The sequence below is a fragment of the Curcuma longa genome, chromosome 13, assembly GCF_044706935.1.
Source record: "Curcuma longa cultivar G26 ecotype Majalengka, Jawa Barat chromosome 13, ITB_CL_G26_1.1, whole genome shotgun sequence".
NCBI classification, from domain to species: Eukaryota; Viridiplantae; Streptophyta; class Magnoliopsida; order Zingiberales; family Zingiberaceae; genus Curcuma; species Curcuma longa.
Genome location: NC_133873.1, coordinates 915,364 through 928,699, shown reverse-complemented (window position 1 = coordinate 928,699; position 13,336 = coordinate 915,364). Strand labels below are relative to the sequence as shown.

The window sequence follows — 13,336 nt, the reverse complement described above, 5'->3', positions numbered from 1 at the left end:
TGAAAAATTCACGTCTGGGTCTAAGTTTCTTGACACTTAACATGATACTTGTATCTCAGAAAGTTGGATACAATTGATCGGGCATTGGACTCAAATCAAAGAATAGGTCATTCATGACATTGTTGCACAGAACTCACAAACTAAATAGACCTAGAGTCCAAGCATAGATTCCTAAGTCTAAATTAGTTAATCCAGTTGGAACGAACCAATTCTGAATCCTTAAGGATCAAATACATTTAATCCGACCCAACAAGGGTCATGATCCAAGGACATCCAAATTCCATAATTGATTGCTTGTAATTTCTTTATTTTTTATTTTATTTTTATTTTCTGCACTAGAATAACCTAGGCTAGATAAGGATAGAATATTTAATTAATTCTTGCCAACCTAGTACCAGGGTGAGGCGAGATGATAGTACGTTAGGAAGACTCAGGGTAAGGAGTACCTTACTTGGTCTGCTTAGCTAGGTTAAACTAGTCGAAGCTACCTCACCACATCCTAGACTAGTTAGACTAAAGTTTCTCCCTAGACTAGCTAAACTTATAATTTCCTGAATCAATTTTATCTTAGAACGTGGTTGTTGTTTCGATACCCAAGAAGGCCTCTATGCCTCGCCACTGCTTGGAAATTATTTCTTAAAATATAGGTTTAGAAAGTAGAAAGGTTAAACTTGAATCTAACTCAAAGTTAATCAAATAATAGATACCTGAATTATAATTAATAAGATAAAATTGAAAAATCATCAAAAAAAGGAGAGATTGTTAGTGTGAGAAGCATCAGATGATCGAACCTTGGTTTTGATAATGACACAAGGTTCAAGTTAAATGTGTTGTTGGACTAACAAGTTGATCTAGTGTGCAGGGAGCACAGGTAAAGTCCTAGTTGAGGCTAGGCAAAAAGTAAAAGTCCTAGTTGGAGGCTAGACAAGGGCAAGTCTTGGTCTGGAGGATCAGGTAGAAGACTTGGCAGGTCAAGTGCACCATGTGCAAGTTCATGCAATGTCGGAGGATCGAGAAGCATGGCCAAAGTGCAAGCGGATACAGTTAGGAGGACTAGAGATTTGGTAAAGTCTAGGCAGTCAGTAGGACCGAGTTCTAGCAGTAAATTCCTGGGGGCCAAGGACCACAGCTGAGCAGAAACTCCAACAAGTCTGGAGGACTTGGTTGGCAAGTAAGGTAATTTCTCCCGTGAGGAGTGGGTCAGGACACATTCCCGAGTGGAACTATAGGCATCGATCTAATCCAAGGTTTCATTGGAAACCTGAAGTTAAGACCAAGAAATAGTTCGTAGAGCTATCCTTCAATCTGTTTGTCTATGTTTTTGGAATTAACTTGTAATGCAGATTGGAGAGGTGAAGTCTTTGACTCCGGACGACCTTATCCGAGATTCAAGTAGACTAGAAGTTCTAGTCGACCAGAATATAGATTCCAAGTGACTCGAGATTGGATAAACACAGCGGAAGTCGAAGTCTATCAAGACCCTCCACGTCAGCACAGAGTCAACCAGAATGGAGATTCTAGTCGACCGGAAGGTCGAGTCAGCTGCGAGGATAGTGGATCGGTGGTCTACGTGGAGTCGACCAGAATGAGGTTCTAGTCGATCAGAATATCTAATTAAAGCACTTCAAACAGAGGCTTCTCAACAACAATTAAGAAGCAATTCAAGTCAAGTCAGATCGAGCCGACGGCACCCTAAGCGAGTAGCAACATCCGTCCAACCGTCGTAACGCCGGAATCGTGCCAGAAAGAAGATCTTCAAACTCTGTCTTTCGGGTAATGATTTCATTTGTTGTACTTGTTAATATGATAAAGTTTTATCATTGATTTATTGTAAATCGTTACAACTTGTTTCCGTAAGGAAACAAATTTATTAGTGAATTGCCCGTACGTAAACGATCACAGATCGTGGGCCTTGGAGTAGCAGCTTTTGGCTGTGAACCAAGTAAAAATAAATGTGTCTTTATTTGCTTGTTTATTGTTTTCATTTCTGCTGCATATACTCAATTTACGAACGAGCATGATTATCGATATGAGTTTTTGAAATCGGGAAAAATCGCTATAAGCGCTATTCACCCCCCCTCTCTAGCGCTTATCCGATCCTACAGAGTTAACATATGAATAATGGTTAAGTATAACTAGTTCATTGGAAGTGATTTGTCCTGAGACTTTATGTGGTTCTTTACATGCTTGTGAAGATCTCATTACAGTTCGAGTGCAAGTTTCCTTCGACTTGAGATATTCAAGTCATCTTGGTCATAGAGACTTAAACTTTGACATGTTAAGCAAGCATCTCTACGGAGGTGTGGACCCGTGATGATTGGGTATAAGTCAAAATGTAAATATAAGATTTAGGATTTAGGGTTTCACACACTATGAGTTTTTCCAAGAGACATAAAAATGAGTTTGAGAATTGGATTCTCAGATTGAGAGAGATTGAGTCTACTTAGACCAGACAAAGGACAAATATGAAAGGTATTTTATCGAAATGGAAGCACAGATGGACCACATCTTTTGAAGACAATGTGGACCCTCTTTGATTTAATTATAAACTAAATTAGTTTGATTTTAATTAAAAGTGGTTTGGTTTTGAACCATCCCGATTGGGTTGTGAACCATACTTAAGACTAATGGTTTGAACTTTGGGTTAACGGAAGTAGATTTTTGGTTAGCGAGGCAAATCCATTAAAGATTTATAAATACATCACTAAAGAAGAGTTATTGAGTAGATTAAAAATGTAATTGTTAGGTTTTAAATATGCCACCAAAACCCTCTTATCTCTAGTTGTCATCCAACCTTTCCTCTCCATTGTCATCACCCCTTAGCTTGGTGGTTGGTGTTGCCGCCGGCCATAGAAGGTTGTCCAACCTCAGCTCTGGCCAAGGATCTTTCCATAGATTAGTATCCTACAAAGGTCAGCCATCCCCGAGCCAAAGGAAGCTACAACCGACGATAGGAGCAAGGAACAAAAGGAAAAGCAACGGTTGCTTCTCGATCGTAAGGTATCCTTTTTTCCTTCCCTTTTGGGCTATTGTTCTAGCGGGCAATTGTTGTTGCCAGAACTCCCATGTCATTAGGTTTGTTGTCCCTTCTTGACAGTGAATCGTTCGTACTTCGAACGGTGGTGTGATTATCTCCGTTCAATCTGATTCGTATCGCCAAGTTTCTTCGAGCTGTTGGATATGAAATCAGACCGTAGGTCCTCTCTTGGATCATTTGTCTCCCTCTTTTAATTAGTATCAAAATGGAGATATGATACATGACTTAGAAAAGTCATCTCGAGGAGATATTGGCGTGGATATGAGTAAAGATAACTTTTCTCAAGGTTGCTAGTTGATGCCATTTCGCTTCGCGTCATCTAAAAGGTATAAATTATTTATGCTTATTATCTATGATTATATTTGTATGTGTGTGTGTTCTCATGTGAGTTTTATATGTAGATAGTAATAAATTATTTATTACGCTTTTGTTGTATTTTTAAAGAAATATAAAATTTTAAAATACGCATACCAAAATTCAATAACTCATCAATTGGCTGACTTCAAATCATTATCCAATTAACTCTACTATAAATGAAAAATATTCTATTTTTTGGTTAATTAATCTCAGTTCAACTACTACATCAACTCAACCGCTAGCCAACTAAAAACTATTTTCAATTAATTAGATTGTCGACTATGACCATCCTAATAGTCGAGTTTTTGCCTAAGTTAAATACTACCTTCTCTTAGGTCAAGTCTCTCAACTCACTTAAAAGTTTTACCTTACAGCTCCTTTGTCACAAGATCATGTCTCATCAGGTTAATTATATATTCCTCAGATGCACCAAGCTCTTGACTCTCTTATATGTAATTTTTCACTCTGTATCATTAGGTTTGTTGTCCCTTCTTGACAGTGAATTGTTCGTACTTCGAACGGTGGTGTGATTACCTCCGTTCAATCTGATTTTGATTTGTATCGCCAAATTGCTTCGAGCTGTTGGATACGAAATCAAACCGTAGGTCCTCTCTTGGATCATTTGTTCCCTCTTTTAATTAGTATCAAAATGGAGATATGATACATGACTTAGAAAAGTCATCTCGAGGAGATATCGGCGTGGATATGAGTAAAGATAACTTTTCTCAAGGTTGCTAGTTGATGTCATTTCGCTTCGCGTCATCCAAAAGGTATAAATTATTTATGCTTATTATCTATGATTATATTTGTATGCGTGTGTGTTCTCATGTGAGTTTTATATGTAGATAGTAATAAATTATTTATTACACTTCTGTTGTATGTTTAAAGAAATATAAAATTTTAAAATACGCATACCAAAACTCAATAACTCATCAATTGGCTGACTTCAAATCATTATCCAATTAACTCTACTATAAATGAAAAATATTCTATTTTTTGGTTAATTAATCTCAGTTCAACTACTACATCAACTCAACCGCTAGCCGACTAAAAACCATTTTCAATTAATTAGATTGTCGACTATGACCATCCTAATAGTCGAGTTTTTGCCTAAGTTAAATACTACCTTCTCTTAGGTCAAGTCTCTCAACTCACTTAAAAGTTTTACCTTACAGCTCCTTCGTCACAAGATCATGTCTCATCAGGTTAATTATATATCCCTCAGATGCACCAAGCTCTTGACTCTCTTATATGTAATTTTTCACTCTGTATCTATGTATTTTTCTTTCTTTTGCTCAATTACAGTTGATGCTTCTTGTTTGGTTCCTTGTGATTTGATCTAGGGGAAGAAGGATCGCAGGGGTACCCTCACGATGCATGATTTTTGATAGAGTCATGGCCCAATTGTAGCAATTGAAGGGGGTAGTAGGTGGGGGTGGCTCACCTAAAGGAGGAAGCTTAGCCCGTAGTGGCTCCACACAGAATTGAGACTCCTCTTGAGAGGGAGGTGGGGCCACTCAAGGGAAGACGATGAGGGAATCCTCCCTTGGATTCTCAAGATCCCATTTCCTCTTTTGGAATTGCTTAGCCAACAAAAACTATATCAGTAGTTCTTCTACTAAGAAAACATATAAGTAACAATTGTAGGTGCAAAATCGAATTAAAGAAACTACTTATAGGGAGTCACAAAGGAGTCTTCTTAGGACTAAGGACAAAATAATACAAAAGGTACTTGTCTACAAAGTGGTTGATATTTTTGAAAGACTTGACACACTCGCCTATACGCATCCAAGTTTTTAACCCTACCTATGTTCCTATGCTCATCCGAGTTTTTAACCCTACCCTATGTTAGGGATAGAAGAGAACCCATCTATTCAAGAGGCAAAGAAAGAGAAGGGAAAAGAGGGGGGGGGGGGGGGGGGGGGGGGGGGGGGGGGGGGGGGGGGGGGGGGTAAATAAAGATGAAGTTGTTCTTTCAACCCTTTTGGGACGTAGGGTTGTCACCTAAGAATTGGTAGTCAGGACAAGATAGATGAAGTAATTAGAAATATTGGAACACCACGACCATGTCGAACAAGACGCGGAAAGAATTGGAGTTAAATTGGCTAAAGGGGCAGAGAAATAAGCGATGACTTTTAAGAGGAAAAAGTGGAGGAGAAAACAGAGGTTATCAAGAAGCTGACTAAAAAAAAAGGCTAAACCCCTTTTGATGAAAGATGGGGTGGTTGGTTAGTTTAGGAATGATGATTTCAATATTGGAAGGGAGGAAGATGTTGTTGTAAAATCCTACATTATTGTCTAAAGTAGTTTAGGAGACCTAATAGTGGAACCAAGGGCCCTCTGCGGGCGTGACAGGCTAAAGGTGTGATCTTGACATAGCTAGATACTCATGGTTAGACTGATTGAGGAAAAAGGGACACTTACTCAAGAATGTCCTATGTGAAGGAAAAGAGTGAGGCAAATGAAGTTACAGGGAGTATAGATGGTGGGGATCGTCGAGGTTGAAGGATCGGAGGGATCAAGTAACTCAGAGGAAGAATTGAAGAAGTGAAACATGCAAAGGAAGCATGCACGAAGTCTTATAAACCTAGGGTTCATATAATAAAGGTAAATTGATTTATGATAAGGAAACTTTCTCATATATTATGAGAGCCTTGTCGAACATCTAAATACATTTTAGTGCGTATTAATCTATGCAGATCAGTATTATCATAGAAAATTTTATAAGAAGTAAATTTTAAACGCCCGGTTAATTCTTTGTTAAGGCGAAAGCTATAATATACGCAGTTTGTGTTATATATATATATACACCAACTAGTCCCCTTGGCTGACCGGTCCTTGACGGCCTTCAACGAGAGTCCCCACCGGCCAGCGAGGGTAAATCAAGAGAGAGAGAGAGAGAGAGAGAGCACCCCAGAGGAATCGAACCGTGGAAGTGGCCTTGCGTAAAACTAAGGCTTTCAGAACTTGTCAATTGGCAGTTGACTAACTAAAACTTTTCATGGTTCTCAATCGTTTGCACCTACTTCCCGAATGGATTCCTCTAATTGAATAAGTCATACTAGTGGACACACTCGACATCGACAAATTTTTTTTGTCTTTTGTGTGTGTATTCATCCTATGCAAACTATGACAATATAATCGACCATTGTATTCATCCATTTGGCTTCCACAGTATGGAATCCTACAGGAAACAATAACAATTGCATATCCACACAAGCTAACAATTATATTGCATATCCACACAAGCTAAGCTACTTCTCATCCATCGCCCAGTTGCTCTTCTCCTTCGGCCCCGTCGGCCCTTCTTCCCCCAGCACCTCATCCGGCAGACTCCGGATGATGCTCTCGAACCTCTTCTTGAGCCTCCCCGGCAGCAGCCTCTCCACTTTCTTCAGCTCCCTCGAAATGTCGTAGCTAATCTTCGGCCCCCACTCCCTCGTGTAGTTCACCCACGGCGGCGCCTCCACTCCCAAATACTCCGCCCCTACCACCTCCCACCTCTCCCCGCAATCCACGCTGCTCCCCTTGTCGGTGTCGTTCCTGATGCCGATCCCCAGCTTGGCGTTCCCCTGTAGCACTAGCCCCGGCCTGGCGTACATCGCGTGCCCGTGCAGCGATGCGTACCCAACCGGCTTGTTCGTCGGACCGTCCCACTCCACCTGCGACGCCTCCTCCCAGCTCCCCCCGCTGTGCTCGCTGAAGTACACCCGCCGCAGCTCGCCGGTAAAATTGCTGATCCGCAGAGTCATGTGCTCCCAGTCACCCACGTGCTCCCCGATCCTCCCCAGCTTGAGGTTGATGAAGTTCACCTTCGCCCTCGCCGGCCCGTTGAAGGGGTAGAATATCCATATGGCCAGGTCGGTGAAGGTAGCGCCCAGCATGGGCTTCACGTGGAGGTAGACTTTGGTGCTGGAGATGTCCCCCTTCTTCACCTTATCTTTTCTGTCATCTTCGGCCGGCAGGTCGATCCAGTAAGCTCCGTCGTTGGATTCTCCCTGTGGGAGATTCAATCCGTCAGGCTTGATCGGAGTTGAAGGATTGCTCTGGTTTTCTCTCTGGTACAATAGAGCCCCGTTGCTGAAGAACCAATTCACCGACGAAGGCAGGTATTCCTCGTCGGAGTGGAAGTAAATCTTCGGCGCGTAAGCTTGCATGAGAGCTTCCACTTGGTTAAGATTCGGCATGGCGTTGGTGAAATTGGACGCCGAGTTCTTCAAACAAGCTAACTTTGTGATCATTCCATTATTTGGTTGAGCGAGAAAGGATCCCACAGGCACGCCGGCGGCGGTGATCCCTCTCACGGCCGGCCGTGAAGCGTTGACGCTGAACCCGTCGGTGCTCCAAATATACTCATCGTTCTCGACTTCTTCGGTCAGGTCGCTCCTCACGCAGCGGACTTCATCGAGAGGCGGTTTCTCCGGCGAGCCGGTGACGACCAGCCCGACTGCTCGGTATCCCTCCGGCGGCGTCGGGAGCCAGAAGTAGCCGTGGCCGTCTTGCTTGAGGTTGTTGGACGACTCGCTGCTCCATAGGAGGGTGTAGTCGGAAGGCTTTGCGAGGGCAACATCGCCGGAGCCGATAGCCCTTCCGACGAGAAGCCAGCCGAAGAGAGGGCGGTTGTTGGACTGCGCATAGTAGCCGAAGGGCGAGAAACCGTCGGGGAGTGAGGAAGGCTTGAAGAAGGTGGCGCCGAGATCGTCGGGCCCGCCGCCTTGGGTCGCCCAAACGCTGCTGAAGGTGGAGACTTGGCGAACCTCGAGGCCGCCGAGGTCGATGCTCCCCTTGGCGAATTCTCCACCTGAAAACCACGTACCTTCAAGATTACAAACACACCAAGCTGTAGCACCTGCTTAATGATTGGTACGAACAGATTCACCTGGTGGTAAAGATGTCAATGGCGATGGAAGATGAAAGGGTGGCGCTTCGATAGGGGAAAGTTTCCTGCTGGCCTTGGAAGCAGAGAGCGAGGGGACTCTTCTGGTTGCTGTTAGAGAGACGCAGTTTCCCATTGTCAAAGCTAGCATAGATACATTGCAACCTTCAGAAGGCAGCTGGGGGAATTTAAAAAGGTGGGGAAGCAGCAGCAGCAGCGGCGGCGTTTGCTTGGAGCATCGGATCTTCATGACCGCGTTTTGTGGATGTGGATAATACTTGCTTTGGAGCATCGTTTCCTCGTGGTTTTTTCTTAATAAAAGAAATGCCGAAAGGAAGATGTTAATAACGTGCAAGTAAAAACGTAGGACCATCATCCATTATGAGACCTGTTAACATGTACTTATCTCTGCTTACTTAAATGCTTTAAAAGGTGGTGGTTGTGAACATTGTAGTAAGACTTTGATTATTCTTCGAACTCCTAAATTCATAGAGAAAAACAATAGAGCATTTAAAAGGTGGTAGTTTGAACAATGTAATAAGACTTTGATTATGCTTATCCTTCCAACTCTAGGATTTTTGAACAATGTAATAAGTCTTTAATTATGAACAATGCATATTCGAATATTTTAATTATGATATACTCTAAGATTTTTTTTAATAGAATAAAAAATTTAAAATTATGATATACTCTAGGATTTTTGTTCTAATTGTTAAACGATGAGCCACTTATATTTTTAGATTTGCCTGATTGGCAAATTATAAAAGAATCCACCTCCAAAATTAATTGAGTTTATAAGAGTTTGAATATTGAAATTATTAAAAAATTTTAAAAAATAGAGTCTTGTGGCCCCTCCCGGCATAGTGCACTGTAGGATATTTTGAGATGAAAAATCTAAAACATGGATTGTTGGATGAGAAATTATTTATATTTTCATATTTGTTTTGTGGACCAAACAAAGAAAGAGAGACGCCCATCTTTAAAATTAATTAGATATGTAAGGACACTTTAATTATAAAAAAAAATAGAAGGGTCTGGTAGTTAATATACATCATCATGTGTTAAATGAATTTAGATAAAGAAGATAAAAAAAAACACAGGTTTCAAGAGATATCTAATCAAAATAAGATTATTTTTCATCTAGCATGAAAGTAACCAGACAGTGTAAATGAGGTGGTTTATGCTCGCTTGTGTTAAGGTGACAAGGATGATATGATATTAGCTCAGTGAAGCTAATGCCCAACTTGAGATACTTTATTTAACTTTCTGATATCCTAAAAATTGTATCTAGTTTCATTTTGTCTACTGAATTTTTGAAAGTTGGCAATTAATGACTAAAAAATGTTATTCTAAAAGATAGAAATCTTATGTGCATTGGTGTGTCCAAGGATGAAGCTCATGATGATAAATATGATTGAGTCCTCTGTAACAAAATAAAACTTTATATCAAGCCTTAAAATGAAGGAAGAGCAGAGAGAAGGAAGAGATGCCGGGAGAACAAAATCATGAAGAAATCAAATTAAATGGAAACTGGATGATCATGTAGCTAGCACTGATGGATGACATCCTTGCTTGGGAAGGTTTTGATCATCTGTAGAACATCATCTCATTCAAGGAGGCTTTGATAAGGACTTTGATGAGAGTGAAGAGATTATGGCTGGAGGGAGAGTAATTAAGAACAAATTTTGATTGTGATCCTAGGAGAACAACTCAAGGCCTTGAGAGGAACTCTCATCTTAAAGGTGATGGGAAAGAAGGTTGGATTTGCCAATGGAACAAGTTGAAAGTTTTATAGAAAAAAAAAAGGAGAAGAGTTTCACCTTGGTTGATATCAGATATGATTACTTGTGGCGAAAAGTGATTAACCATAAGATCACACATTTGTGCTAATGAACAAACCCTTGGTTATTCTAGATCATTACTTTTTTATGTTAGAAGTTGTATTATGAGTTTTGTATTTGATGAAGAGGAGGAGGATAAAACTACACATTGTAGATAGTTCTTCCATTAGTCCTCTCTGAGTGAAACTGTTAAAAAAACATTCAATTTTTTGCCCTTAGTGTTTACACAAACAGATACAAAATATAACATTAGACTACCATTCAATTTTTTCTTTTTCTTCTCTTGATTATCAAGTGATGAAGCTGAGCATAGTTCAAAGTGGAAAGAATCATTGCTTGCTAGGGCAATGTCTAGGGATGGCAATTAGACCCGGACCCGATGGGGAATCCGTTCCCCGAACCCATTTTGACCGGGGAATCCCCGAATCCGAGAAAGCGGGGATGGGGATGGGGAATCCCCGAATCTCGGAAAATGGGGATGGGTCAGGGATGGTATTCCAAATATTCTCCGTCCCCATCCCCGAACCCGACCCATCTTATAGTTAACTCTTTTTATTTTTTTTTTCTTTTGTAGGATAAGTGGTGTCAAAATTTTGAAAAATTGAAAAATGGAAGAACTTCAAACTTATTGTATCGATTATGCATTAGTTATGTTTTGTTTTAGAGTTTAATATTTGGTTTTATAATGTTATTTTGTAAGGATTTTATAATATATATATATATATATATATATATTTAAATTAATATTTTAAAAAAATAAGACGGGGATGGGGATGGGTATGTTGGGTTGCAAGGGTGCAAACATAGTCCCACATCTAAAGCACATGGAAAAGATCATGGGGTTAAAAGGATGGAAAGTATCTCCATTGGCATGAGGCCTTTTGGGGAGAGCCCAAGAGCAAAGCCATGAGGGCTTAGGCCCAAAGTGGGCAATATCATGTCATTGTGGAGATACAGACATCCTTTTGGACCCAACAATTGGTATCAGAGCGAGACCGCTCTTCACCGGACTAACCGCCGGATGAGCCATGATCCAGATCTAACCATGTGCTTTGAACCTTAAAAACAAAGGAAGTGGGTGCTCCCGTGTTTGAATCAAGAGGGCCAGACACCAGGTGAGAAGTCCTAGTAGGTCGGGTGGATCGAGGGGCAAAAAGTCCTAGTTGCGGCTAGGTGAAAGTCCTAGTAGGTCGGGTGGATCGAGGGGCAAAAAGTCCTAGTTGCGGCTAGGTGAAAAAGTCCTGGTGGGTCGAGGATTCAGGGGGGGCCTGTGGTCCTTTGTTTGAGGGGGGGATTGTTGGGTTGCAAGGGTGCAAACATAGTCCCACATCTAAAGCACATGGAAAAGATCATGGGGTTAAAAGGATGGAAAGTATCTCCATTGGCATGAGACCTTTTGGGGAGAGCCCAAGAGCAAAGCCATGAGGGCTTAGGCCCAAAGTGGACAATATCATGTCATTGTGGAGATACAGACATCCTTTTGGACCCACAGGGTATGGGTATGGGGATACCCATGAAAATATCCGCGGGGAAAACCAACCCCGAAACCCGCAGGGATCCCCGAAACCCGCTGGATACCCGAAACCCGACGGGGATGGGGATGGTATTTAAATTATGATCCCGACGGAGATGGGGACGGGGATGGTATATGGGTTTGGGTTTCGGGGACGGGGATGGAGAAGGCTTCCCCGCGAACCCCCGAACCCGTTGCCATCCCTAGCAATGTCAAGAAAAAATGGTAACTTAATGCAACTTGTATACGTCAGGCTGAGTATTTGGTTAAAACCGAACCGAACTGAACCGAATAAACCGAAAACCGAATAAACTGATTTTTTTCGAACCAACCGAACCGACCGAATTTCTCAATAAAAACCGAACAAACCGAACCGATATTTTATCGGTTAATTCGGTCGAAGACCGAATTAACCGAATTAACCGAAATTTTTAAATATTATAAAAATTTTATTAATAAATTAGAGATTTATATATTTATTTACTTAAAATTTATAAATTATTTTTTTAAATTTAATTAATTCGGTTAATTCGGTTTATTCGGTTTAACCGAATAAGAAAATTTAAAACCGAAACCGAACCGAATTAACCGATTTTTTTTTAAAAAAATAACCGAACTTCCGAAATAACCGAACCGAATTAAAAATTCGGTTCGGTTTGATCGGTTTATTCGGTTTAACCGATTTTTTGCACACCCCTATGTATACGGGCCCAGCCTACCAGTATTGTCTACCGCTTCAAGGGATGCAGATGACAGTAGTGAGAATGATGAAGAGTTTTTCATTCCAAAAGGAGAGAGGACAAAGGTACTCCAATGATGTTTAATACAAATTTGTGCACATTTCTTTTTCTTATTATTGTCAATTTTGATTTGTTTTGTGTTAATTCAAATGAATTAACTTCATTTTCAGATAATTACTTCTGACGGTTAAAAACTTGATTGCCGAAATTAGGGGACAACCTGAGTGTTGATAATCTCAATGCTGAAGATTGCTCAAAGTTCACCGACATTCACCTTAAGGATTGGTCTAATGAAGACCTTATAAAATCTATTCGTCATCGCTTTGTAACAGGAGACTGGTCCAAGGCGGTGCAACGAGGTGATGGGGAAGGTATGGGAGATGATGGAACAAATTTTGGTGATGAATATCATAACAAAAAGAAATTTCATCAAAATCAAGCTAGTAAGGCTGGTGGATATTTTGACAAGGTATGTTTCTTCATTGTACATCTTTGATTTTCACTATAAAAAAAACATGATTAGCGACCGAATTTTCGGTCGCTAATCGGTCGTTAAATTCGATTAACGATCGATTAGCGATCGATAAAAAAAATCATTAAAAAATTCATCGTAAATAGATTTAGCGACCGAATTGAAATTTGGTCGTTAATTACCGACTGATTTTGAATTCAGTCGCTAATTTTAACGATCGAATTCCAATTTGATCGCTAATTTTAGCGACTGAACTCGAATTCAGTCGCTAATTAACGATTATTTTTCATATTCTATCACTAATATTAGCGATCAAATTCCAATTCGGTCGTTAAAATTAGCGACTGAACTCGAATTCGATCGCTAATTAGCGACCGATTTTCATATTCTGTCGTTAATATTAATGACCGAATTTGAATTCGATCGCTAAATTTAGCGATCGAATATGATTTCAGTCGTTAATTCCATCGCTAATATTTAAAAAAATTATCAACATCCCA

General features: G+C 40.5%; 1 protein-coding gene across 1 annotated transcript; it reads right to left on the bottom strand.

Annotated features, from left to right (window-relative positions):
* Positions 1-6,529: 6,529 nt before the first annotated feature.
* On the bottom strand, positions 6,530-8,419 carry LOC141844314 (hypothetical protein At1g04090-like). The gene is made up of 2 exons (XM_074732352.1): positions 8,274-8,419; positions 6,530-8,195 (listed from the first exon to the last, which is right to left on the bottom strand). The coding sequence occupies exons 1-2, from the start codon at positions 8,404-8,406 to the stop codon at positions 6,649-6,651; spliced, it is 1,680 nt and encodes a 559-aa protein (XP_074588453.1). The 5' UTR covers positions 8,407-8,419; the 3' UTR covers positions 6,530-6,648.
* Positions 8,420-13,336: the final 4,917 nt, after the last annotated feature.